Here is a 27,035-nt window from a genome sequence, read left to right on the forward strand (position 1 = left end):
TTAATTTGCATTATTATTTTAATCTATAAATACAAAATGTAATCCAGCATTCAAACAGTTCATCACACCCACCAGCTCTGTATGGAAGACCAAAGAGTAAATGATCTGAAAACTTAATTAATAAGGCTGGTTGAGGATTTTACTAAGTGTGCATTATTAATGTAATTTGGAGACAGAAATCCTGCCAAAAGCAATCTTTCTGTCATTCAGCTGCAGAAAAACAATACAACATAATGGAAATAAACCACCAAACAACTGGAACCTCATCCACACCACTTACAAAGAGGTGCTCAGATAATATTAGCCAGCTGTTCAGTTAATTTTCACAGTGGATTCATTAACTATGCAAGTGGTTGTTCTATTAGAGCATGACTGTATGGATCTAGGTTCAAATTTCTACTACAAACTGATGAGGACAATATACCAATTTAAATTAAATCCAACAATTACTACACTTCTTTGACCTCTGTGTAGTCAAAATGATTTGCAGATGCCAGCCTGGAATGGAGTAAGAGGTTGTGTGTTGCCAATAATCCTCTGCAACACTATTCCATGGAAACACTGATTCTATGAACAGTTGTGCTGGCAACCCTATAATCTTGGAACTTTCTTATCTAAAACGGAGGAAGTAGGCACTTGCACATTCTTCAGAGCAACACAGACACTAGAGAAGTTAAAAAAATAGTGTCCAGTGGTGCTAGGAAAAAAAATAAAAACATAAACCTGGGAAAGTAATTCAGGAAAAAAGGAGGAAAAAATCCAACTTATTTGTAATTTGTCCGTTGTTTGTTTTGCTTTCTTGTGAGAGATCTTAATTCTGTACATTCCAGTGAATGGCTATTTGCTATTCATTTATCTTCTTTCTGACAGCAAGTGGAGCACCATTCCAGAGTTCCAACATTCCCTTGATGCTGCTCTGCTTAATGCGTGTGTGCTATTTAAACAAAGCATATTCCAACCAAATCTGACTATATATGGAATTCCCTGACAAGTAAAACTTTGGATGCCATACAAAAAAGAGCCATGAAAACAGAATACACACAAACTCCACTCCAGACTGCACAAACTGGGCATGTACTACACCAGGCTCTTGGTGGCAAAGGTCAGGTACCCAGTGTGCCCAACCACCTCCCTCAGTGGCACGCCACTCTTGAACTGCACAGTCCCTTGCTGCAGATTAGCACACGGGCTGTCTTGATGTGATGGGTTGCTGCTGTCAAAGCCAGTGCTAGAATTATCCTCAGCTGCTTTTCCAAGGTCAGGGATTTGCAAGCTAACTGTCCTTACATTGTACACTCGGAGCAGAATTTCCAAGGTGTTAATCTCTGTAAAACCATATTCTTCCATCGCTAGGCAGGTTCTTTGAACTTGTTCAATGCAGGGGGAGAAAGAGCAGATGCGGCCACCTGCAAAATAAGACAGGTAGTGGAAAAGAGGGCAAAAGCCAAAATAAAGCACTTTTAATATTTTTTCAAATTCTCCCAGATTCCCACAGAATTACAATTATACAGACAAAGTGAAAACATTCTTCAAGAAAATCTTCACATGGTAACTTTGTTGGTTTAAAGTGTCAGTACGGACATCTCCACAGGATGCTCAGACCCTTTAAAAACGACAACAGCAACTTCGTTCATCTCCCACATCCAATGTTGCCCTCGACGTTTGTTCACAGCAAAATTGTTAAAATTGATCCCTTCCGAGCAGCGACTCTTTTGGAATCACTCTCCACTGTTCTGGACTGAGGCACCAAACTGCAGCTGGCACGTACACAAAGCCAGAAGTCATTCTCCACACACTGCGCAGCGCTGGAGCCCCAGCGCGCGTGCACGCGCCCCTGACAAAAGCGGCTGTGTTTAGCTGAGGACGATGGTATGCGTGGACAGAATAAAGGGAGCTCTCCAGGCCATAGATGGAGTGCTGTTAAGGCTTTACCCTTTTAGTCAAGCTCACTAGCATGTCTCCTGAGCATTGAAGTTTACTGGATATCACATTGTGCAGGCTTACAGTAGATGTTGTAAAACTCTAGGACAGGACTTTTAAGTTAGTTATAAACTAACACTTGTCTCCTTGTCTATGCACAGTTCTGATTTTTGATTTTTAATACAGACTATTAATAGGCCCCCTACACCTTTCTAAGTGCTACAATGTCACCTTAACAGCTGAGAATAGAATGATTCAGATTTACTCTGAAAAGCCACAGCCAAATCAGATCAAAGAATTATAAGGACACTGTCTACCATAAGGCCAGGGCATGTGCTTTCACCCAGGACACAGTGTCCCCCAAGGCAACTGTCCTTCCTGAAAAGCTTTTGTGCAGGAGGAAGGAACACTGGGCAATGCAGCTTCAGCTATTGTTTCATTTATAACAATTAGATGAAAATGCCTGCTGTCCTGATTTGCATTCCCCCCCAGTCCTCTCCTGGGCTCCAGTCAAACCTTCCAATACCAGTCATCTAAGTAGTTAAAGAACCTGTGTAAGCCAGAGCAAAGCATCCTGCTAAAAATAGAGGCAATGCTGGGACTACATGAAGCCTGCTTTATCTCAAACTCCCCTTTTTTTTTATCTTTTTCATTTCTAAAGTCAGATCTCTAAAAAAAGAAAGCATCAGGTCTGAAAGCGTCACTGTAGCACTCTACTTACTGTGCAGCAATGATGTGCTGCGTACTGCCTGGGGAAGAACACTTTCCACAACCATTAATCCACCATACGCTAAGTAGGATTTAATTTTAGTTCTCAAACAGTGTCTCCACACCAAGGGGTTCTTATCATGAATCTTCAGAATAAAGTACCCTGGACAAATAATTCCCTGGAGTGACAATTAAAACCCAAATCAAACAATCACCTGCAAAACTAATGCTGGTATGTGTCTTTATGAACCAAGTCTGTTGATGCTGATTTAATTGCACGCCCAGTCCATTAACTCCCATGAAATTAGATTTTTATGTTCATTAAGATGGCCAGCACTACAAAATGTTCCTGAATCTGACAGCTAATCTTTTCTGCCCAAAGAACTTACACACTCTTCCATGGCTGCAGATGCAAAACAGAAAAGCTCAGGAAAAAAATTCTGTTACATAATAAGAAAGCTACTATGATGCACACATGTTACAAAGAAAGAATTTATATTCTTATTGTGTAGGGAACTGAACAAATGTCTGACTTAACTAAATGTCAGTTCACAATAACTCTTTGTCTGCAAAGCAAGAATCTGAGAGACCAGAGACTACTACTTCATTCAGGCTTTTTGGTTTTGAGGTTTTATATTGCAATAAAAAAAGCAAAATATATTTACATTTACAGTAAGCCTGTTCTTATTTATTCTGACTCTAAGGGCTTGAAGATACGTTTAGGCTTTTGAATTCACACGCTCTGGATTTACAGTCAGAAACTCAAAGCCTGCACACAGCTGTTGCCATACAAGCTGCAAAGCCACCTACGGTTCTTGTCAAGCCTTCAATTAAAGGCAGAGCACCCTTCCTCTTGCCTGGGGCTGGTCAGCTGAGCACAGCACGTCAACACCAAACTTGGTGAAGATTTATCAGGCTGCCTCCTCACAACTGCTGGGGGAAGTAGGGTTACAAAAAACAGGCTTTCAAGCCGTTTGGTAAGGAAGAAAGCTCTTGCTTGCAGTAGCAAATATCCAGAAGGCAAGCACAAAAAATGTTACTTCCTGCACTGCTGGAAGTTTCTCAGGGTGTGACAGATGAGAAAACAGTGAACTGATGGTATTCCATCTACCTGAGACCATCCAATGGGTTTTAATAGTTCTGTCAATTTTGTTTTCCCCTTTCATGCCTATAGTTCTCCTTATTTTTATACATCCCTCCCAAATAAATATACCTACAAAGGGCTTAGAAGCAAATCCATCAAGCATCTGTCCTTACAGATCCCAACAAGTGGGAGAGGAGTCCCCTCTGCTTTTTCCTGTACCATCAGGCAGGCCAGATCTGACTTGCAGTTACAGGCTGGAATTACGTGATTAAGCAGATATTAGAAGCGAAGATTGGAAAGCTACAATTAGCAGAAGGCTGGAAGACAAAAACGAAATTGCGGTTCCAGACTGTGAGAGGCTGTCTAAAATAGAAATATTTGGGAAGTTTCAATTCCTATGATGTGTTTAGACCAGCAAAAAAGAAGTAGAAAACCAGCACTCAGAAGGACATGCTCATCTGTCCCAGGAGCAGAGACACTGTCATATTTAACAGAGCAGATGCTTCTGAATTCTGCACACTGTGGGCTGCCCTCTGTACCCATCTGGACTACCAGCTAGGCAACACCCCTTGTCACAATCACCAAACAGATAGAAATCTAGATTTCAGCATTCACAGTTCTCAGACTCTTTGAGAGCCCTCTTGTCTTTTAGACACCAAGAGGCTTCTAGGGCTTAAAGGACTTGAATACGCATTGCTTTGTCTTGCCATGCCAAGTGAATGAAGAAAAGACATGAATCCCTCCCTCTCCTCCCTGGGGCACATTGCTCTGTCTGTGGATCACAAAGGGATGGACTAGACTAGAGAGCAGTGAAAACATCTAAATGGAAACTTTTTTGTACTAATTGGGTTTGTATTCTTTCAGAGCTCTCCTTTTAGGAAAGCTACCGTTCCTAAATTTGGTTAATGAGATCTGTGTGTCATCATAAATTGATATAGTAATTAAGAGAGATTAATCCTGTTCACATTGGGAAGCTGTGTGAGCTTTTTGATCTCAAGACCTGTCTAAAAATGTGTTTATTCATGTATAATGCATCTGACAAGTGCTACAGTTGAGAAGAGAATAATGAGACTGTATGCAAGACTCAAGTTTTTTTCTACCTTCAGTTTTACAGGGAGTGAGTTAGTTTGAGGCATTAATGGAGAGGTTAAATGTCCAGAATCCATAGCCTGGAACAAGCCCACACAGTCCTGGCAGTCATTGTAACCAGCAACAGGGTCGAGAGGACATGAAAATGGAAGTACAATTCAGACTGGAATGATTAGAAAAGTGAGCTTAAGGGAAGAGGGAAGTAGATTTTCATCCACACAGTACTGTACATTTCAACAGACTGTATCTAATTGGTAATTGAGGGACCCACTGTTGCATCTCTACAAGAAGCCAGTGCCTCAAAATTTGCCAGAATGTTCCTGTGCAACTCTAACAAACAATTTTGTTTGTGGTTTGTCTGAGCAAGGACTAACATCTCTACCAGTTCTGTTTAGCTATTAAGAGCATTAGGTTTCAAATGTGGAAAATCTCAGTGCTTCAATTGACAAGAACTCCAGTGGGTGCTTATGATACAGAAAACATATCCAGGAAATGTGCTCTTTCTTTTGTAGGTTATTGTATGTGTTACAAGTGCTCTGACAGGTTCTTTCATCATTCCAGTATTATTCAGATGATGCACATGTAGTGCAGCACCATTAAGTTTTAGGGAAAAGGGCCAGTAATTTTAGAATGATTCTGTGACATAAAGAATACAGCACAAAATTTTTACCTCTGGCAAAAGAACACAGCTTGGGTTTTGGGACTTCAATGCATTGTCATAATTGGAAGATTACGTTACAAAGATCTCAAGGAAGAAAAAAAAAACCACACATGCATTATCATTGTGTAGGGGTGAGGCAGGAGAGTCACTGAACAGCATAATTGTGGCATTTACTCTGTGCTAGTAGGACACTAAAAATATTGTCTCTGCAAAAGGGGACAGAATGTCCTTTAAGTGCGTGTGCTCGTGGGCGATTTGATGTAGCTTCCCTGACAAGTGAAATTAGAGGATTTGGCTGTTGCAAGAAATTAAAGGATGTTTCTTGATTCAGAAAAGAGAATTTTCTCCAAATCACTTGCCAGCTCATTAATAGAAGTTTGATGTGATTTTCTGCAAATGTGACCTTAACCTCTGCACTTGTAGGTGCATCATTCAAAAGGAATGTATTCCTGCTCATTATTATGGGCTGGTAACAAGGAAATCAAAGAATCAGTTGGCTCCATACTGGGGAAGAAAACCTAACAACTTTCCTTAGGGATCCTTTCATCCCAAACTATTTCCTTCAAACTATGTAGAAGCCAGTAGCTTTGGCTGGCCTTCCACAGTGAGGATTTTGATGCAGGAATCCTTCTGCTTGACTCTCTACGTGTGAAAGAATCACTTGTACTTCAGGCAGGCCCACTGTGTGCACCTGACCTACCAAGCCCTGACAGACCCAAGCTAGGGATGAATTAATAGTCCAAGTACTTCACATGGTGAGGGACAGAAGCTGCACCTCAAAGCCACACCTGGGTGGTTTAAAACTGGGACCATGAATAACCTCTGGAGCTGAAAAAAATAGCTAGTGAGGCTTCCTACATGGACATGGAAGTGCAGAGGCCCAAAGAGGGAGATGTTCAAAGTGAACTTTACCTGCAGAGTTTTGGGGGCGAATTGACAGCACCATGTTACCTGATTCAGTTGTTTCCAAGGATCACAATTTGATAACTCAAAATTTAGAGGTTTTACAATGCTCCAGAGGGAATGGAAAATCTGAATGTAAGAGTAAAATCTTTAAAGAAAGAAAGGAAATAAAAGAGAGCTGGTTTTAACAATTTTGTGACTCAGACTGTTAAACACCACAAGGAGCAACTTAAAATACAAGAGGCTAATCCACCCTAATACATGGCTGTAATTTTCCATCCCCCTACCTGAAAATTTAAAATCTGTATGAAAATTATTGTACCAGTGGGTTTCTCCCTCATCTTCCACAGCTTTGGAAGAAATAGACAGTATTTATGAGAGTAGAGTAGGTGGGTGCAGAATTATATTCAAAGCACTACAGTATTCAGCTGTGAAATGACTGTGAGTCAAAGTTTCAGGGCATTTAAGAACTGTAGAATATTGAGGATATTTTTGTTACCTCACAATCTTCTCATTTTCCTAATTTTTAAAAGTTTAGCCTGAAGGGGTTAATGTCAACTTTGCAAAAACCACCAAGGTCAAATATTGGGAACAGCAGCTATGACAATAGAAAAGCAATAATCAGCAGATGCTGCAGAAGAAAAACAGTGCAGGTCTGGAAATGAAAGGAAGTTCTGCAGTGCAGTAGTGCCTCAGAGATGCTACAAGCGGCTTTTCTGCTGGAAGTGTGACTGGTGACATCAGCACAAAAGGATGCAGCTGAGATGCAAACCTGAACGTCGGCAGAGAGCATCACCAGAGAACAAAAACCTTCTAGTCACAAATGTAGTGTGCCATTTTATTCGTTCAGCTCTTCAGAGGCTGGCAGTGCTTTAAATGGGAGGTCAAACTGCTCTAAGTAGGGTATTTACAGCATCCTGCAAGGCATAACGTGAGTGATAATTGCACTCTGTAAAGAGGATCATTAACACTCAGCCTCGTAGGAAAGGCAACTATTCAGGACCTTGAGCTGAAGTGGAAGAGAAAACACTGATCTGATGTTTTGATCTGAGGTTTTGTTAGGGTTGAGAACTCTCCCATATTGTCTCAGCTGAACTCTCTATTGCGAGTATTGAGGTTTTGAGGAAGAGAGTAGCTAATGCTATATATTGAATTTGCTTAGTTCTCATTTAATTCAAAATACATTAAGACTTTAGGGACTAAATTACCAGTATCTGGCAGTACAGCTGTGATATTTGCATGGCACATCACAACAAAACCCACAGTGTGAATGGTTCAAATGTGACCCTGTCCAGATTAGAGAGAGAGGGCGTGAACAGAAAAGAGTGGAACTCATTTCCTGCAGTGATGCTTTATCACTACACAAACCCTGGAACGGGGTTCAGTAACAGCAGAATGTGCACAGGCTGTACTGCAGAAGAGGTTTAGCTCTTTGAAAACCAAACAAAGGAGCACTGCTAAATTATCTGCCTGTGGTAGGGAAGGGGAAGTAGTCACAGATAACCTTCTGCCATATTTTAGATTTAACAGCAGTAGGAAAACCACAACAAAACTACCCGCACGACTCAGGATAAAACGGGAAAGTGTGTAAGTTTTTACATATTACTACTACAATTAATTATATTTTATATGAAAACCGGTTTTTGTTTATATGCAAAATAGCAAAATTTTAAAAATGCACCCAGTTAGTCAGGTACGAAGTTGCCCAGAAGAGGAGCCTTAGACCAGTACCAGATCTCAGACATGGGAGACTGGTTGCAGCAAAAACTGCAGCAAGGATCAGCAACTTCCTCTTTTGAGTGGTTCATAAAGTGAATGACGCCACTTCAAAAACATAAAAATGTGGGATTTTGAAGTATTATTTATATTGCCTTAGCAGATGTAACCTTGTAGCATAGCACAGAAAAGCATAGCCAGATGGTATGGCCGGTTTGGGACTATATTACATTTTCTAGGATTTCAAATGCTGGAGTGAGACAAGGATTCAAAACTTGGAACTGTTCAAGCAGCCCTGCTTAGTATTCTAAGCATGCACCACTTAAATAATTCAAATTGGACTGCGCAATGCAGCGCCTTCTAAGCTGGGAAGTCAGCTGAGTGTTGTGCTCAGTAGATTAGATAATTTGAGCATGGGAAGGGCATTGTACAGTGCAGTGATTTTCTTTCCCCCCAGGACACACTGGAAAGCTGCTACAAATTGAGCTGTAACCATTGCAGGTACAGAGTGCTAACAAGGCTCACTCTATTTAGTCACTTTTTAAAGAAAGTGTGTTACGTGGGTATCACAAAGCTTTCTAGAAAATTTTCAGTAGTAGCTGAGGTAGCCTAACAGCAGGGCTGGTCCTGACTCAGCAAGGCAGTGCACATTCAGTGACCTTTAAGAACAAGCTTCAATCTTGTGATTTCAAGAAGACTTAGGAATTCACTTGAAGTCCAGCCTGTGATTACATATTTTAACAAAGAACTGGGCCTTGGCACATAATCAAGTTTTTTTAAACTCATGTCCCAGCATGGACACTGTTCAGCACTCCTTGCTCTCTTTATTAGAGAATTCACTTTTGTAGATGGAAGCAATTGGCCAAAAGTTAATTCAGATCCACAGAATTGTGAAATTAATTAAAACTTATTTGAGGATAAAAGAATTATTTATTCGATTAAGCTTATTTTTTGATAGGGAAAAGAGGGATACTAAAGTGATGAAATCTGTGCAAAATCTCAACATCAGTTCTCACTTGCTGTCACAATCCCAGAGTATCTGGCATAAGCTAGAACATCCTTTATGTTCCATTCCCACTGCATCCAATGGCAAACTTCTCACTAGCTCCAACCACAAAGATTTAGGACATAAACTGGCAAGCATATTTCAGTGTAACCACATTTCTTTTAACATTACCACTGGGGTGCTCTGTTAAATGGGTACAAATCTGCAATGATTGATGTGAACTGTGGCTGAACACCTTTTATACAAACACCTTTCCACTGAATTGCCAAAGAAATTTGCTTTCAGCATTTATTGTTACTTCTGCTTCCCACACACCTCATATCTTGCAAAATGCACTTGAGAATGGTTCAAAGGAGTTTTTATAAACTGCTCATGCTAATTGTAGCAGCTCTCACGGGCCTGCAGGAAAAAATTGTTCTTCTCCTTTCAAATCTTCCACTGTAAATTTAAGATGCCTTTTGAAGGTTTTATAGCCTTGGAAATGCCTGGAGACTGATATTTGAGAAGACTGATCACACAAGGGAAGGGAGCAGATCTAGTGTATGGCTCAAAGGCAGAAATATGTGCACTGTGCTTTCTGAACAGAAAGAGAAAAATCCAGTTACCTTCAGCTTTTAATGCTGACTTGGCATGTCCTATGGCTTCCCATGGAGATGGAATATCTAGGAACACAGCATCTGCAATGTTTGAGACCCCAAAGCCATTTTTGCAGACATCCTGGTTGGTCACAGTGACCAGGTGCTCCACCCCGTGCTCCCGAAACTCCTCCCGCGCCTTCTCAGCCCTTTGCTGGTGGAACTCCACTGTGTACAGGTGCCCGGTGGGAGCCACTGTCCGGATGAGAGCATGGGAGAGGGACCCACTGCCTGTACCTAGGAAAGACAAACAAGTCATGAAATTGAGTTTGTCAGAGCCAAACATCAGAACCAAAGCCTTCTCCATTCATCTTCCTGCTTGGAACACTTGTTCAAAACTCAAATGAACACAAACCACTGGCTCAGCTCCTGAAAGAGAAAAGTCCTTCCTTCACAAGGAGGGAGGGACTAGGTGTCCTAGGAAACAGTCTTCCGGGTCCTCAAAGCATTCATTAAAAAATCTGGCAAACCCAGCATCTGTCCTATCTCCCTGGAGTAGGAAACTAATGCCAAGGGTCAGCTATAGCTCTAACAACTGCCACTAGAGAACCTGAGGAAGTAAATGTAACAGGAAAAATTCAGCAAAATTAACTGAGGTTTTTTTCAAAGTGTCAGACTCTTCTAGGGTGAAAAGAGATTAAGGCAAATTTTAACGGATTTTCAAAACCTCACACTTCACTAAACAAAGAAAAGATGTTGGCATGGGTCCGTGCTTGAAAATCCTATTAATATCCATGCAAACAAATGGCCTTCAGGATACAGTTTGCTTTGCACAGATCTCTTAAGAGACATCCTCAACTCCCACTGGAATTACCCCTTGGCTCCTTGCAGCCACACTGATCAAACATCTGTTTTCACAGGTCACTTACACACATACACACCTACACAAACTTAACTTAGTCTAACAAAATCTATCACAAAACTGTAGGTAACTACAATTACCACATACAAACAGGGACTGACAAGACAAAGATTTTTTTTTTCCCTTGTTTTAGTTTGATAATTTAGGAAACTTACTTTAAATGATCCATTGGCATATTAAATAGATGGATGACTAATAACAAAGATTTTCACTTAAGAAAACACCCATATACCAATTCCCATTGCAAATTAGTCACTCAAGTGGCATTTAATGGAGTAATCCCCCAAATTCAAAACCGCACAGCAACCCCAAATTCTCTGTGTTTATTGATTCATAATTCTGTGCTTGTAACACATTTCTCCTGTAGAAATAAAATCTATTTCTAGTTATTTTCAATGACTGTTCAGCCTGAGGCAAGTTCTTTCAGCTAGCATAAATCTTAAAAAACTTATAAAGGACAGAATCTGAAGTACAGCAGCTCAGAAACAAGTAGAAAGGAAATTAATTAGGGGGCACAGGGGCTGGTACAGCCGCTTAATTGGTGCAGTACTTTCCATAATCATAGAGGAAGTCTGAGTTCACTGGCAGATCCCAGGTTCTTGCCCTCTAGTCACGTAAGGGGAGGAACACTGCTGTGGCACTGTATTTAATCCAACAGCTCTGAAAGGGGAGACATTCAGACTGTAAACAGAGCTCAGGGCCCATGTTTGCCACCGGATCAAGCGGCTGCACCGCGGAATCCGCACTGCTCCTCTGCTTCCCTCTGAGAGGGCTCTGACCCCAGCGGGCAGACTGGCACCCCGCCGCAGCTTCAGCAGGGCAGATTAGAGAGGGAGGGAGGGAGGCCCTACAGATTTTAGCAAAAACTGCCCCGTCACAGCACTTAAAGGATCTAAATGTCAAAGTGAACTTTTCCCTGGTCAAAGGAGTAACGGTAGCACAGCAGCCATGTGGTTGTGAAAACTGAATTATGTATGTACATAACAAAGAAATAATATTCCATTTATATGTTTTTAATGACAAAAGCAGGGAACTATTGCTCCCAGGATGCTAAAGAATGAAATTCTGCCTTTGCATTTCATGCCAAAAGGGAGGATTACACAACTGAGAACTACTGTAAAACGAGGGAATTTTATTATTTTACCTCTCAAATGTGTAGTGCTGCACACTTTCTGCATCTCTCTCTGCTAATCTAAAGGAGTGAACAAGCCTGGGCTGTAAGCAGAAGAGCGAGGCAGCTTGTGCATGTATCCAGTTTCCTTGTTCATATTCTTTTACATTTTTAATCACTTTCCTTTTAAATCTGCTCTTAAAAACACCACAGAAGATACCATTTGTCTCCTCCATAGGAAAACCCATTAAGATTTTTTTGGCTTCTTTTCTAAAACTCTTCTTTTATTCACAAACACTCCAAGCCAAACCCTGAACTAAAACCAAGATGTTAGAAGCCACCACTTGCAGGTGTATTACAGACAGAGCTTTTGTTAAACAAGGTTGCCAGGAATTATTTATTGTTGACTGGCTACCACAAACATCAGAACAATACATATGTATCACATTTTAACATATCAAATTCTGTCACATTAATATTATTAATAAGAGTATTTCTGAAGATGCTGCCTGCCTTCTCTGTGACAACACTCTCAAAGCTGCAGAAAACAAGGAACAAGATGGTTATGAATCACCCACTGTTGTAAAATCTCTCCTAGAAAATATATTCTGAACCCAGACATGTGACATGATGATGACCCTTAACTCTCATGTGCCCAATAGATCAGCACATTTGATGTGATCCATTAATATGAGTCTGGCATGAGTCCATACCTGCTACAAGCCCTAAAGCCCAATCAGCACTGTCTGCACAAGGCAGGGGTTTAACCCTCTGTTTTTGTGATGTTGTAGAAGGGGCAATTAATGTTTATATTCACCTTTTTTCCTGCAAATCTGCAATATTCGACATTTTTGTCCTCCTGCAACCATCTCAATTTCTCTTTGTCCTTATTTCAAAATCACTTCTGATAAAGAGCAAAATATGACTCTAGGAGTCTTAGGCATCAGTTTGGAGCAAGTTCTAGTCGGATACAGGTTTCCTTGGGAAATGAAAGGTATCCTTAGCATGATACAGAATCAGTCAGGACAGCAGCAAAACCCAAGGAGTACTACTGCAGACATACTAGAATGCTACCAAACCAGAAATAACATACCTGAATTACCTGTATACAAATGAACCAAAACCTAGAAAGCAGAAGGTAAGACAACTAGAACAACTAATTTATAATTTTTACAGCAGGATGCTCCCTTTCTGACAACCTGCACAATAAATAGCCTTAGAAACTGTTTGCTCTCTACCACAGGACAATGCCCACTTGACTACCATGTTTTAATGAATGGACTCTACAGAAGAGAAGTAAAACAACAGTAATTCAAACTGTACTGAAGACAACCTTAACAGCACAGCTGCTGCTTTAGAGCTCACTTAGGTGAGCACTTATGTCATTGGTAATTTTCACTTGGAAAATGTGATGCTCTTTTACATTGACTGTTCTGTGATCTCAAACATCTTAGTCAAAAAGCAGACATCTGCATTGCAGGCATTTAATGAGACACCACAGGGGCCCCAATATGCCACACTCAAAGCTCAACATCTGAGGAGGCAGCACTGTGCAGGGGATCAGCACAGTGTAACCCAGGAATGGGCTCCACTTCAGTCCAAAGGCAGGAATTAAGCTCCTGTGTTACACCCACGATTCAGGTGGCTAATGGCCTTGCACACTGATGCAGTATCCTTTCCTTCTTCTTGGGCTCAGGCACATGACATTCTCCTTCTCTGATATATACAAGCTCTTAGGGGAGTGTTTTTGCCCCTCTCCCAAAACAAGCAGAACACTGCAGTTTTAGGATTTCTGTCCTAACAAGCGGACATCTATATAAAACACTCTAGCTCAGCACCTACTGATATTTCCTTCTGATTTGCAGACAAGAAAGTATTTATCAGACAAACTTCTCAACTGCCCTGACCTCCAACAGATCTGTTCTTCTCACTCTCTGCTTATTCAAGTGATAGGTTTTCCACAGAGCCTCTACACACCTCAGCCATCTTGAAACAATGACCATGTTAAAATAAATTCTCACCTTCTCAAAAGTTGCAGTGGACAGTAACAGTGAGCTGTTAAAAAATAAAGCATGTTATTTCAGCACAGAATACTGCCAAGACTGAGTGTCACCACTGCATTGAGCACAGCGCTTAACTGATATAGGATACAAAGTACATTTTACACTGCTTTCTGTTAGTCTGGTTTCCTTATTGCAAAGGATATTTGTCTCATCTCCTGGAATCCTACCCAAGCCATAAATATAAGTGACCTGATTCTGTGTTCCACTACATTTTCTCTTTGCAGGATATTGCTTGGCTTGTCTTCCCTAGAAGTTTCTCATCGTGGTGCTTCTTTTTAAAAAAGGAATTACAAATTGTCATTTAGGATTTATAGATGTGTACAGCTGTGTGTAAGCAAAAGCATTTTGGAATAAAGCTGAATAAGCTCTTAAGCGCATAAAAAGGTTCATATTGCATGGAAACAGGAATAAAAGAAAACTATGTAAAGTGTTATTTAATACTGGGTCTCTAAAATATCTAGTAACATTTTAGGAGAACTTAAGCTTCTGATGCAAAATTTGGGTACCTAAGATATTTTGAAATGTGTAAATACAATAAAACAATGACAGTGTTGCTCTATTTGTCTCCTAGCTACACCACTTAGTCCTAACAAATAGTAAGATAGGTCATGAATCAGCCATGAGAACGGAAGGAGCCTTAAAATCAAGGGAAAATTAATCTTGAGACAGAGCTAACAACTCCACAGCTAAAATCTGTCAAGAAACACTGAACAGACAGACTGCTCACTCTACATGACAAGTTTGTGTAATGACTTGTATAATGAATACATGAAAAGATATTAAGCATTTGATGGAAATTAACTCAAATATCTTCCTGGGAAGATAGTCAAGGGTCCAAATCATGGTAACAGAGGTAAGACACAGGAGGAGCAGGGACAGAGAGAAGGAAGAGAGGGAGGGACAGAATTTCAAGGAATTGGACAGATGGATGAAAGAGAAAACACCTAATCAAAAAAGTTCACTTTGCAGTCAAGAAGTTCCTATGACAGAAAATTACCTTATCTGCCTATCTGTCATGGACACCATGCTGAAGCAGGCATTTTAATTTTAGGCAACAGGCTGGAGGTTAGAGAGGACCACTGCTCACTAACCAGACTGAGAAGCTGAGTGAAGGATAATAGGGAGGTTTTCAAGGCTGGCACTGCCTACAAAAGAATATGAAGAATTAATTTTTCTTTAGAGATTCAAGTGAAGAAATACATTTTCCTTATAGATTCAAAGGTCTGAATTTTTTAGGAAGGAATCTTCTACAGAATGGACATAATATGGTTAACAACAGGGTTAGGTTCAGAGCTGCACGAGAAGTGTACTTGGTGGTCAGGTGAAATTACAAGATCAAAGTGAGTCCAGAAAGTCTGGAAACAAGTGCTTTAGGGTATGAACAGCATTCCTCATCAGCTCCGTGACAGCCACAAGTCTGAATACATTACAGTGATGCCTCACATGGTCAGAGGTTTGGTCCATAGAATCATCATAGACTCACAGAATGGTTTGGGCTTTAAGATGTTTAAAGATTCTTTAGTTCCAACACACCTGTCTGGGGCAGAGACACCTTTCCACCAGACCAGGTTGCTCAAAACCCATCCAGTCTGGGCTTCAACACCTCCAGGGATGGGGTATCCACAGCTTTTCTGGGCAGGGTGCCAGGGCTTCAGCACCTTCACAGTAACGAGTTTCCTCCTAACACATCTTTCAGTTTAAACCTATTACCCCTTGTCCTGTCACCCAATGCCCTTGTAAAATTCCCTCTCCCCAGCTCTCTTGCAACTCCTTTAGGTAATGGAAGGTGCTATAAGATCTCACTGGAGCCTCCTCTTCTCCAGGCTGAACAAGTCCAGCTCCCTCAGCCTGTCTCCATAGGGAAAGTGCCCAGTCTCCTGCTCATCTTCATGGCCTCCTCTGGACTTGCTCCAATAGATCCACATCTTTTCTACTGCCCCTTTGTTGGGGGCCCAGCACCAGTTCAGTGCTTTGGTGTGGCAAGAGAACGTTGTGGTTTATGACATTTCTACTGATGAGGCCTTCCTAATACTTCAAGAGGTGCTATACAAAGATCAGGTTTTCTAATTCTTCTCTCACTCTAACCTGAACAGCAGCTAAGAGGCACATAAGGGAAACATTATAAAACACAGACATAATTAGTTTGGGCACATTCCAGAATCAAATTAACTTTGATCTGTACTTTACACTAAAAACAGAGGTGCAAACAATTTAGATGTACTTATAACACAAAAATAATGACGACATGAGCAGTGTTTGTCAAAAAGTCTACAAGCACTTCAGAAGAGTCATAAGCATAGAGGTGACTTGCTGGGACTCCACAATAAACTCTTAATCATTTATTAAGTATCCATTAATCATTAAGTCCTCATTAATGTTTTAGGAGTGTACTCTTTAACAAAATCTATGCCTAGGCTGTGAGTTTGAAAATTTCATAATTGTTTTTGAGAAGCTCTAGCATAAGGCTGGGTGGCAGCTCCTATTAGTCCCTCTCTGAGAAACCATGAGAATCCAGAACACTGCTCTCAGCCTTCAGAAATCCAGTCCCTCAGCTCAGAAACCCAGTGCTGTGTAGCAATGAATAGGGTTTAGCAATTTTTAATTTGGGATTTAGCTGAAGGGAAACAAAAAATCCAATTAATGTTTTTCTCACATGAGCCTGATTTTGTGAATGCTGAAGGATCACTGGGATGGTGGTTAAAGTACTTTTGACTAAATTACATTTTGTCTAAATACTACGCTCCATCGAAGCCAAAATATTTCTGAGATTTATCAGATTAAATGAGATTTCACATGCTGTACTATCAAGACAGCCACTCATTTACATCTCACCATGGAGAGAGGACAGTAAAAAAAGCCTTGATGTGTGGAGACTGGAAAGAAGGGGATTTTGCTTGGAAAAAATATTTGAAAGGTTTCATATTGGTTCCAGTATAGTATTAAAAATAAATGTGAACCCTTCAAAATCAGTTGTCAAATGGAATTATCCTAAAGAGAGCCTCGCCTGGAAAGTTGACGATTTGGAGAGTGGGGTGAGACAAAAGAGAAAGATTTATCCAAGATTTATCCTTTTCATTTATCTAGGCATTGCTGCACATGCAATAAACACAAATGGGATTATAAGAGTTACCTGACAAGAATGAAACTTTCATACTATTGGGCCACTCACAGCAGATATTTAAACAGCTATTTTGAGTATCAAAATTTTGGAAAGATAGGGCTGTTAAAAAATGTATCCAAGTGCAGAATTTCTTAGAGTAGGGACCAATATTTTAAAAAGATATTAGCTCTACTAACAGTGCTAAGAGTTTTAAAACTCAACATACCTTTATAAATTAGAAATTAGCAGAAGACAGAAAAAGGATCATATTCCTACACCTCTGTCATGAAACATAAGGTAGATGAAGAGTCTCCTCATAGCCTCCTCAACAGAGTATGCCTGGGTCATTTTAATTATGCATGTGCTGCTGACAAGCTTGCTCTTTATGTGTTTATTAAAGATGATTAAACATAGTAAAAACTGTATTAATATGTTTGTTTGTATATTTTAGGACAAATCACAACTAATCAATTTAAACTATATAATTAAAGTGACATGAAATGAATCCCTCTGGTTATTCTACTCCATTTTTATAATCACATGCAGAAAATAATTTATATTCACAGCACTTCAACATGACACAGGGGGTATTTCCTCTTACTTTTTCAATAATTTCTTCTCACAGTTGAGGAGACCAATACAAAATTCTGCTAGCTTACAATGGCTAAATACAGGACACATTTCTACAGTTGAGTTAGTAAGACAAGAGGAAAAGAGCCCAGCATTTTTTATAGAGCCTGCTTTGCCAGTCCATACAGCAACTATATATCTAAGTTCAAACAATAAAAAAGACAGACCTTTGTGCTAATGAATGTTTAAAATACACCTAAACTCGGCACCAGCAGGAAGCAGATTCAAGTTTTACTATACCAGATTTCCTGTCTTGTTTCTACTATCACCATTGGGCTGGTTCTGTCTAGCCCACACAAGGCTAACCTAGAGCTAATGATTTTGGATCACCAAACACATCGAATTTAGGATGGCACCAAAGCAGGCTCCATCACCACACTGGAGGCTCCAGTTGTCAATACCTGTCAAGTTTTTAATTCAAAGTAAATCTGCACTAAAGTGTCTTGCTTCAAGGTTAGCCAGATGGATTTATCATAGTATTCTTTCTTCTTTCCTTTCTTTTTGAACAGTGAACCTTGCAAGCAATACAAGCATAACTATAGCTGTAAAACTGTTCACTTTGCCTGGAAAGCTGAAGTTGCAATATATTGTCAGTACAAGCATTAAAAGGAACCTGGGGACAATTTCCCCTTAGCAAAAAGGATTGATTTGTGGCTATGACTTTTGACTCACAACATTTTTGGAAATCAAGTGTTTCCATTTCTTAGCTGTTTAGATAAGCAACAGATTAAACATTTTCATCCTCTCTAGGGACCTTTGACATTATTGAAAATATTTTATATAGAGCTCTGTACATTTCACTAGTCTGAATGAGACAGGACATGGAAGAATTCCAATCTCTTCCCCCTGCCCCCCAAATAATTTGTTGTTTATTTTTCCCATCCTGTCTAAACATAGCAGGGAGGGGAAGAGCTAATGAATACAGAAACTTCCCATGACAAAACTAAAAATGTCTGATCGTCCAGCAAACCAAATGACAAACTCACAGGACCCTGCTATTTTCACAGTACCAGAGGCTTTTGCACAGGGCTTTGCCTGCTTCGAGTGCTGCTGTACAGCAACGAGCCAAATACACTGCCCGGTCCTTAACGGGTGGAACTGGGTGCAGAGATAAGTGCTGCCTCAGTTGTGTTGGAAAGTGGTCATTATGCCTGAAAAGCTGCCCAAAATTATGCATGAGTGGGAACAGGAAATGGTAAATGTAAGAAAGCACAGTGCATCACAGTCCTATCATGCTGATCCTTTGCCATATCTATGCTTGAGAGGGAGGTGTATGAAACTGCTTCAAAAAATGCTCACAGCCAGAAAGACAAGAGCAAACTACTTCAGTTGCTATCTCTCCAAACTACAGAGATTCACTCAAATCAAGCAAGCCTCATACTGCCTGTAGTAATAAAGTTATGACGACATTATTATAAACTCTATGTAACCAAGAAAAGATTTATATCCATTTTCACTCCTTACTTCCAAATTAAGCAAAATCATGAAAGCTGTAGTAAGTTAAACCAAGTTTAGAAATAAAACACAGCCCTGGTGATGAACACATCATCCATTGTATTTCATCAGTGATTTTGCATGAGGTTCTGGTGCTACAAGTAGATCACACCTGGGAAGAAGAATGAAATTTATGTACTTACATGGTACCATATATAAATACTGCCAATTTATTTCTCTTGTTAGTTCAACACCCTATCACCAGAGTCTCTTTCACCAGGTTATCTCAACTACATCCTCTGAAACTGCAAATTCAAAGCCTGAATCTTGATTTAAATCATGTATTTACAAACATTTTTAAGTACTTAACAACAGTTATAGAAAAGGGAAATGAAGATGTTTACATATTTGGCCTAAGAAGATGAATTAACCAAACACATGCTCGGAGGTATACCCACATAAATGAGTCTGCACACCAAGGCAGCACCAATTTTTGAAGAAACAGCAGTTGATAACATGCGCACAATACAGAATTCTTCAACATATGGGCACAGAAAATTATATCATAGTGGAAAATGCAACTTTTTGCAAAATTTAAAGAAAACCGTGTTTTTTCATCAAAGTGTTGGTGTTAGTTGCTAACAAAGGATTTCAACATAGTAATTATTACCTGATTCACATACTATGGAGCCTGGCTTCAGTTCCAACATCATGGTGATTATGGAGATGTCAGTGGAATACAGAATTTGCGTCCTGTGTGGGAGATTCATGGTCCACAGTTCTGGAGTTGGATGAAGAATGAACACCCATCCTCCTTTACTGCAGGTCACTTTGGAGCCATACTTCTTGCCTATGAGGTCTGTGGAATGCCTGATGACCCCATACTTAGTCTGTGTTACAGAGCCATGCTGCACTTTCACAGGAAACATGGACTCGTGGCCCAGGAACACAATAGCCGTGTCACCATCCTTTATCGTATCTCCATATTCAACAAAACTCATGGTGACAAGCTTGTAGTTGGCTGATGATTGTCACCTAGAGAAAAATAAATATGTCAGGAGAGTTTCACAGGACCACAGTGGAGCTGAACCTACAGATATAAAACCAAGTAATTTTATTTTCTCCAATACAGAACAAAACCACACTGTGCAAATAAGATGCTAGCAAGAGAGCTCCAGGAAGTTCAGGGAGCTGCTCTCCACTGTACTCTTGATCCAATTGCAATCAATGGAAGGATCCCACAGATTTGAAAATAACACATATTTTTCTTTATGATACATTTTAAAGAAAAATCAGGAAATACATTATAATTTACTCAGCCTGCTCCAAAATGCTACTGCATTTGGAGTAGCATTTCCACACCCTGTTCAATTACAGTTCCTGAGCACTCAGAGCATGTTATTAACTTTTATTCCCATCTTCTTGCTTATTTTTTGATGATTTATAACATAAAGACATTGTGCTACTTGCCTGGACCTCAATCACCAGCTATTAGGACCACTAACAAAAGTATACTTGAAAGTTTTCCAAATGAACATTTAGAGATAGGCTAAGGGCATAAACTTGACTAACTACAAAAGAAAAGAATATTGTGGCCTTTAATTTGCCATTGGGGGTGCAAAGTAATTGTCTGGGAAGTGATCTCTGCTCTAGATAAATGTAAACAACCACTTGCAAGCTAATGCCAACAGTCGAATCACTTCAGCCCCATGGTCTCAGAGCTGCTTTAGAGAATTACAATTAAATTTTGATGGCTTTGAGAAGACAATCTAGAAATCAGAAGGCGGCTTACAATGAAACCTGACATTGCCTTTCAAATAAAGCAGCTAACTGTCTAAGCTGCAGGTTGATCAGTTCATGCAAGAACTGTTTAATGAAATAACAGGGATTCCAAACTTAGAAATTAAAGCCTATGACAGAAGGCTTTGAAAGTCAGATTTCTGGTACACCATCCCTGGCAGAATAAAAAGCAGTGTTACTTTTAGTTTCAGAATAATTACTGAATTCCAGCACTTTTGTGTTGAATGTTTAGGAGTTTGGTCCTGCTTCATCATTTCAATTAAAAACCTTCAGTTCTCAAAGTGTAGTCTGGTGTCCTTAGACTGGTTCCTGCCTGGAACTCCATGTAGCTCAATTTGCTGTTTAAACAGTTAGATTTATAATTTTTCCACTGCAGTCACTGAGGTTGATAAACAGATGTGCTTGTGGCTGAAACTTCCAAAGCTTACAACATGCTTATTGCATAAGGTGTTCAGATGCCAAGGCAGAAGAGGCTTGTCTGAACATCTGGTGAAATAGTAAGAAGGGCATCCCATGAATTCAGAAATGTATACATAAAGGACTTTGTGAGACAGAACAAATGTTGTCTTTTATAGCTTGCACCCTATGATTATGTCCATGTCTTAATCTTTCATAAATGACACTTAAGAGTTCTCATTCCAGATACTTTTAATGCAGTGCAGTTTTCAGCTCTCACAAGTGTCATCTGAAAGGACCTTGAATGGAATCAGTTTCTTTCACAGTATTTACTGCAGCAACACCCATGTAGCAAGCCTGCAGGAACACTGAGCGAATTCCTCTCCCTTTGATTACACCAACTGGCTCCCAGCTTCCTTGCCTTCCTTCAAGCCACTACACTTACCACAGCTAATAGTCACAGCAGTGAATCAGAATCAAGGCTAGAAGGGATCTTTAAGATCATCAAGTCCAGCAAGTCCATTTGTATCAGTGCATGCTGACATCCCAAGTGACACATCTCCTAGGCTCAGACCTCACCTGCCACATTATATTCATACATTTGGGGTGGTAAAATTGGCATCTGTGAGGAATTTTGGAAGTTTCTTTGCCTCGCCCCCTTGTCAAGGAGCACAGTGAGCTACCACCACTTCCAGTATTCCCCCCTGCCTGGCAGTGCAGAGGCTCCCGCACTGTTACATTTCCCCCCGGGCAGCAGGCAGGGATTGCTGCAGCAGCGCTGTCACCACACGGTGTGGGGGGAATGGCGGTGGGGGGATGGCAGTGGCGGGAAACTGAGCCGGGGCCCCTGACACGGGGTTAGGACTTATCTCTGGGTTTCCCATGACTGCAGCGACCTAAACCCAACGCCCCAGGCGATCCCTCGCAGCCTCACAAATAAAACCACTACCATGATTCTGTGTTCCCTTCAATCATACCCCAGGCACACATCTCTCTTCCCTGACCAGCTCCCACAGGGACCTGGCAGGCTGCCCCTTCTCCCTCCTGAAGCCTGGCTGCTTGGCACGGTGGCAGGGGAACCTCCCGCAGACGAGGCAGGCACAGCCCCCTCCCCGCCCAGACACACGCAAGCTGGGGAGTCGCTCCGTGCCCCCGCTCAGAGGTGACCCCGGTGCCAGGGCTCCCCTCAGCCCCTTTCCGTATCCCGAGGGCGGTAATGCGGCTCCTGCACCCCAGCAGCGCATCGGCCCGTGCCGGCGGACCCGGGAACCTCAACTGCGGGCAGGTGAGAAGCACGGACTGGAACGGGAAGGGCTGAGAGGCGGCATTCGCCTGCGGGAGAGCAGCGTTAACCCGTAACAGCCCCGGGCGGCCGCTCCGCGGGGGAAGAACGCCCTCACCCCAGCACCCCGCATTCCCGCGGGGATGGTTCTCCCCGTGCCCCAAGCCCTTTACCTCCCCAAGCCCGGCCCGGCCCGGCCCGGCTCTCCTCACACGCGGAGCCGCCCAGCGCCTCTTTCCGCCTCGGTCGCAGGCTGCTGACGCTCCCGCCGCCTCCGCCCACGCCAGCCCTGCCTGCAGCCGGGGAGTCGCCGCGGCTTGTGCCCGACGCGATCAGACCCAGCTCCTGCAGCCCTCCTGAGGTGCCCGTTTCTCTCAGCCCGTCATGCCTACACCTCCATCAAGGCTGCCGTTCCCCTGAGCCCGTCATGCCCACAGTCCCATCGAAGCATCCACCCCCCTGAGCACACCCGTCTCCTCAGCCCCTTCGAGGCGCCTGTCCCCCGCAGTCCCTGCTGACCGCCGCGGCCCCGTCCTCTCAGTGCTTCTTGCTGGGTCCTGAGGAGTGGGCACAGTCACTGACCATCCTCAGCAGCCCCCCAGGCACCCCGGCTGCCTCGGGCAGCTGCCCTGTCTGTGAAGTTTGAAGCGTCCCAGTGGGTTACTGAAAAAGCTGCAATGGGGACTGATAGCCCCAGTGGGAACTCGGCGTTCATCACCTGTTGAACGTGTAGGGTGTCTCGAGGGCCACCGCCAGCAGGGCTGAAGCCCCTTCCCCAGGGAACGACTTTGCCATTGGCAGACCTCGGCCTTGCCTCCATGGCCCCCACGCACACAGTTTCCAGAAAGTTCTGCATGCCCTTCCCCCAGGGCAGCCTCAGGGAAAGGCAGCTCCAGGCCAACCAGGCTCTTCACAGGGATTTCATAAGGCTGCAGGAGAAACCACACTGTGGGCTCAGAAGCAGCAGAATTGTTATCTAACCCCCTAACAGCATGGTACTAACTCCTACTTCTGTCTCGTGTTTAGGATTGAAGTGATGTGGAGAGCCCTGCCTGCCCTGGTGGTACGGGGGCTGTAGTCAGGAGGCAAGGTGGAGCAAAGGAGGAGAATATTGCCTCATCTGCTCACAACAAGCCCAGGCCACCTGGCATGGGAGCGGTATGGGCATAGCAGGGAGCATGTGAATCACCTTGGACGTGCAGGTAGTGTTCCCAGCTAAATCAGATAACCCTCTGTACTGCGTTGCATTCACCAGTAACCTGTAATACACAATAATGGAGAAAAAGTCATCCTTTCACAATCATAAACCCAGTAGCGGAGAGCTGTTTAGATGATGATCTGTGATTTTTTAAATTAATGTGGTTCCACCAAGAATAAGGGATTTTTTTCCCACTACCTTCGGTGAGAACATATTTTTGTTATGGTGTTGACCTGCCCATAACATAATTGCAGTAGTCTTTGTTAGTTATGAAACTCTGCTCCATCTAATCTAAACATAATGTATGCAGTTTCAGAGGTTTCTTAAACTGCAAACTCCTACTCAGCTGTTTTTCTGACTGGCAATCATGGCTCTACTGTGCCTTTATATTTGCACCCACTTTGTTTAATTTTCTGTCATTTTTAGTGTCATTGGTTATATTTGTCATTGTTTATGTTCTCATGTCCTTTCTTTCCCATGATGGGCTGCTGTTTAGATCACTGTGGGGCTGACTGTGTGCAAGATTGAGACACTCAGCAACTCCTCATTTCCATAGGTACTCAGTTTACTGGAAACAATCAGTAATTTTCAACAGCCTACCTAAGCAGTGAGAAAAAATGCACCAAGGATAATAAGTAAGCAAATACATTTTAAGTGATAAATGGGAAGAGAAATTTCATTTGACAAGTTAAGCAGATGGAGCTACGGCCAATTTCTGCAATCTACTGGTACATGAGTGTTATGCTTAATTTTCAAGTGGTGTTTAGTTGTAGATTAGGAATTGGAAACAATTCAGTTGTTCACAGCAAACCACTTTCTCTTGCTGCTTCCTAATTTGGAATATTGTTCTGTGTTTCCAAGATGATATTTATCCCCTAATTCTTCAGGTTTGTATTATGTTCACGCAAGTAATTTCAGAAGACACATTCACTAGCTAACACCCATCTCCTCTTGCACTTGCACACCACACAACATTTATAATTAAGCCTCTTAGGAAGTTAGCTGCATGGCCCTTGATTAACTTCCCTTAATTCTTCATTGTTAAAGCTCAGTGCAAAGATCTCTGGAGTAATCAGGCCACCTTTCCAACTGGAAATGTAGCATATAAATCAGTATACACTAGGATACCATCCCAGCATGGAAAGTGAGTATTGGTGCCTTTATCACAGTCTAACAGGCCGTACAGGCTTATCCAAAGCCAGTGTTTCCCAGCAGATGAGGCAGATAAAGGGGGTGATCAGAGGCTGTTGACACAGGGCACAGCATCTGTAATTAAGTCACTAGGGAAGCTGGCACAGAATGCTGTGACAAAGATAGGATCCAATTTACACACAGCTTTCAGCAAATCTTAAAATGCTGTCTGAGTAAAACCCAGCCCCTCCTGACTTACTGCGTGCTAGAAATTTGTCAAATAGTGGTGAGAAGAGGGGGGTAGAGGGTGCACTGTTTGTCAAACATGTAAATTGGATATATTTTAGTGATTTTATGTTCCTGACTCTCTTTCCATGTCGCCCAAGTTCTGTGAAGAAGAGGTGTGTGTTTGTGTTGGAAGTGCTGTAATGTTTGGCACACTGAGACTTCTACCTGCTCACCATGACTGGTATTCCCTGTTCTGCAAGACTGGGAGAAAAAGAGCATATGCAATGAAACGGATCCTTGGATTTTGGATCTTGAGGTGACCTTGACTCCACAACTCTCCTGAACAATTAAACTACAGAACAGTTGATTGCTTCTTTGTTTGTGTGGCAGTAGATTATGGAATAAGATAAAAGGAGCCTTCAGAACCTACCCTGATTGTTTTTTTTTTTTCTTTTTGTGGAGAACACCACCACAAAAATATGCCATAATGTAAGAAAATGGTTTTAGTATATTTCTATTTCAAATTAAGAATAAAATATTAGTGTTTTACATTAAAAAAATCCACATCAGAATTATGTTTGCAGCTGAGGCAAGCCAGTAATATTACATTTATATTGTAATTTACTGAGGACATTAGGTACAACTTTACACTTATTTAATACTTGTATAGCCATGCATTATTTGCAATTCACACTATTCTGAAGCATGAGCATTGTGTGAAACTATTAGTGTGTAGGGGAAGACTTTGTGAGGTTAAAAGTGCAGAGGAGACCAAGAGAGAGGATTTGTTCTTTGATCCGGAAGCTAAGAGACCGGACTTGCACAGATGCCGAGCCCTTGGCTTCTCCTGGAGATCTGTATACTCAGCATCTCAGTCTACCAGACCTGGAATAACTCAGAAATCTGGATGGCAGCCAAACACAGCACATTTTTATTTGAAGCAGTCTAGGCTTTTTATTTTGCAATGATTTCCTCTATATGTATGTTATTATTTTTAAGTCCTATGCAGTTCTGTAAGGTGCACATGCTTCTTGTTGTTGGGGTGAGGGTACTGGTCATGGTGCTGAAAGGACTGTGATGGGGAGAGAGTTTCAGGTGATGTCTCCTGACATTAACAGCTCATGTCAAGGAAAGCAACTTGAACTCAGATCTGCACTCTCATGGATAAGTACACTCTCTTTGGACAGGAGGATAAACAGGGGTTCTGCTGTGAGAAACATGCCAGAGAAAGATAAAGATACTATTATGTAAAGGTGAAAGTCAAATCAAGATACTCATTCACATTGTTAAAATATTGTAATTTCTGCAAACAGCAGAATTCTCAGCTGCATCTTAGCTTTGGGACAAAGCTGCTTATTCCTACAAAAAGACCAGTGGAAGTCACTATTTTCGTGAATTTCAGGTGAGCTTTAGATGGGTCAGATCCCAGAGTTCCTGTGCCTGTCTTTAGCAGGAAATCACCCTCTCTCCAATAAAAGCTGAAGATTTTTTTTTTTTTTTTTTTTTTTGGCACACGACAAGAGCAGAGGATTCACTGTGATTTACACAATCACCCTACTTCCTTTCAAAATGAACTGTAAAACGAGCCCACGGTTTCGCAGGTGCTGGAGGCGAGGTGCAGGTCCTCCCTCTGCAGAACCGGGCTGCCGGGGGCTGGGCGCCACATCCGCAGCCGCCTCAGGGCTTTCTGCCAGCTCGGGGCACTCGCCACTCGCCAGGCTCACAGCACGGCCAGCCCGCACACTACGTAACTCTCACTCTGGGATATTGCATTATCAGATCCGTGTTTGAACCCTCGACCAAGGTGTTGGCAAAGGTGTGAAGCCTGTAACCAGTGACATTGGTGTGCGGCGGCACGCCTTGGCCGGTGGCACACGAGATGGATTCCTGCCCTCACGCTCGCAGTAACGGGCGGCGCTGGGGCCGCCTCAGCGCCGCGGGAGCGGCCCGGGGGGTCCCGCCACCCCCAACCGACCTCCCCGACGCCGAGCAAAATGGCGGCGAGCGCGGGCCCGGCCGGCGGCGCAACGCCCGCCCCGCCCGCCGCTGCGCGGCCCAATGGAATGAATGGGCTATAA

At 42.1% G+C, this 27,035-nt stretch overlaps 1 protein-coding gene and 1 long non-coding RNA gene across 6 annotated transcripts; one reads left to right on the top strand and one right to left on the bottom strand.

Moving 5' to 3' along the window:
* On the bottom strand, positions 1–27,035 carry TRMT61A (tRNA methyltransferase 61A). 4 transcript variants are annotated; one of them, XM_053979851.1, is made up of 5 exons: positions 26,710–27,035; positions 23,590–23,659; positions 19,593–19,957; positions 9,693–9,959; positions 1–1,406 (listed from the first exon to the last, which is right to left on the bottom strand). In XM_053979851.1, the coding sequence occupies exons 3-5, from the start codon at positions 19,921–19,923 to the stop codon at positions 1,078–1,080; spliced, it is 927 nt and encodes a 308-aa protein (XP_053835826.1). In that variant the 5' UTR covers positions 19,924–19,957; positions 23,590–23,659; positions 26,710–27,035; the 3' UTR covers positions 1–1,077. The 4 variants fall into 4 exon arrangements, with proteins under 4 accessions (XP_053835826.1, XP_053835827.1, XP_053835825.1 ...); XM_053979852.1 differs by lacking the exons at positions 23,590–23,659; positions 26,710–27,035 and adding an exon at positions 23,119–23,390; XM_053979850.1 differs by lacking the exons at positions 23,590–23,659; positions 26,710–27,035 and adding an exon at positions 22,574–22,657.
* Positions 22,033–25,435, top strand: LOC128808578 (uncharacterized). 2 transcript variants are annotated; one of them, XR_008437495.1, is made up of 4 exons: positions 22,033–22,403; positions 22,653–22,761; positions 23,427–23,602; positions 24,155–25,435. It is a non-coding gene; the product is annotated as an uncharacterized LOC128808578 (long non-coding RNA). The 2 variants fall into 2 exon arrangements; XR_008437494.1 differs by lacking the exon at positions 22,033–22,403 and having other exon boundaries at positions 22,674–22,761; positions 24,155–24,233; positions 25,116–25,435.

This window comes from Vidua macroura, chromosome 6, assembly GCF_024509145.1.
Source record: "Vidua macroura isolate BioBank_ID:100142 chromosome 6, ASM2450914v1, whole genome shotgun sequence".
Lineage (NCBI taxonomy): Eukaryota > Metazoa > Chordata > Aves > Passeriformes > Viduidae > Vidua > Vidua macroura.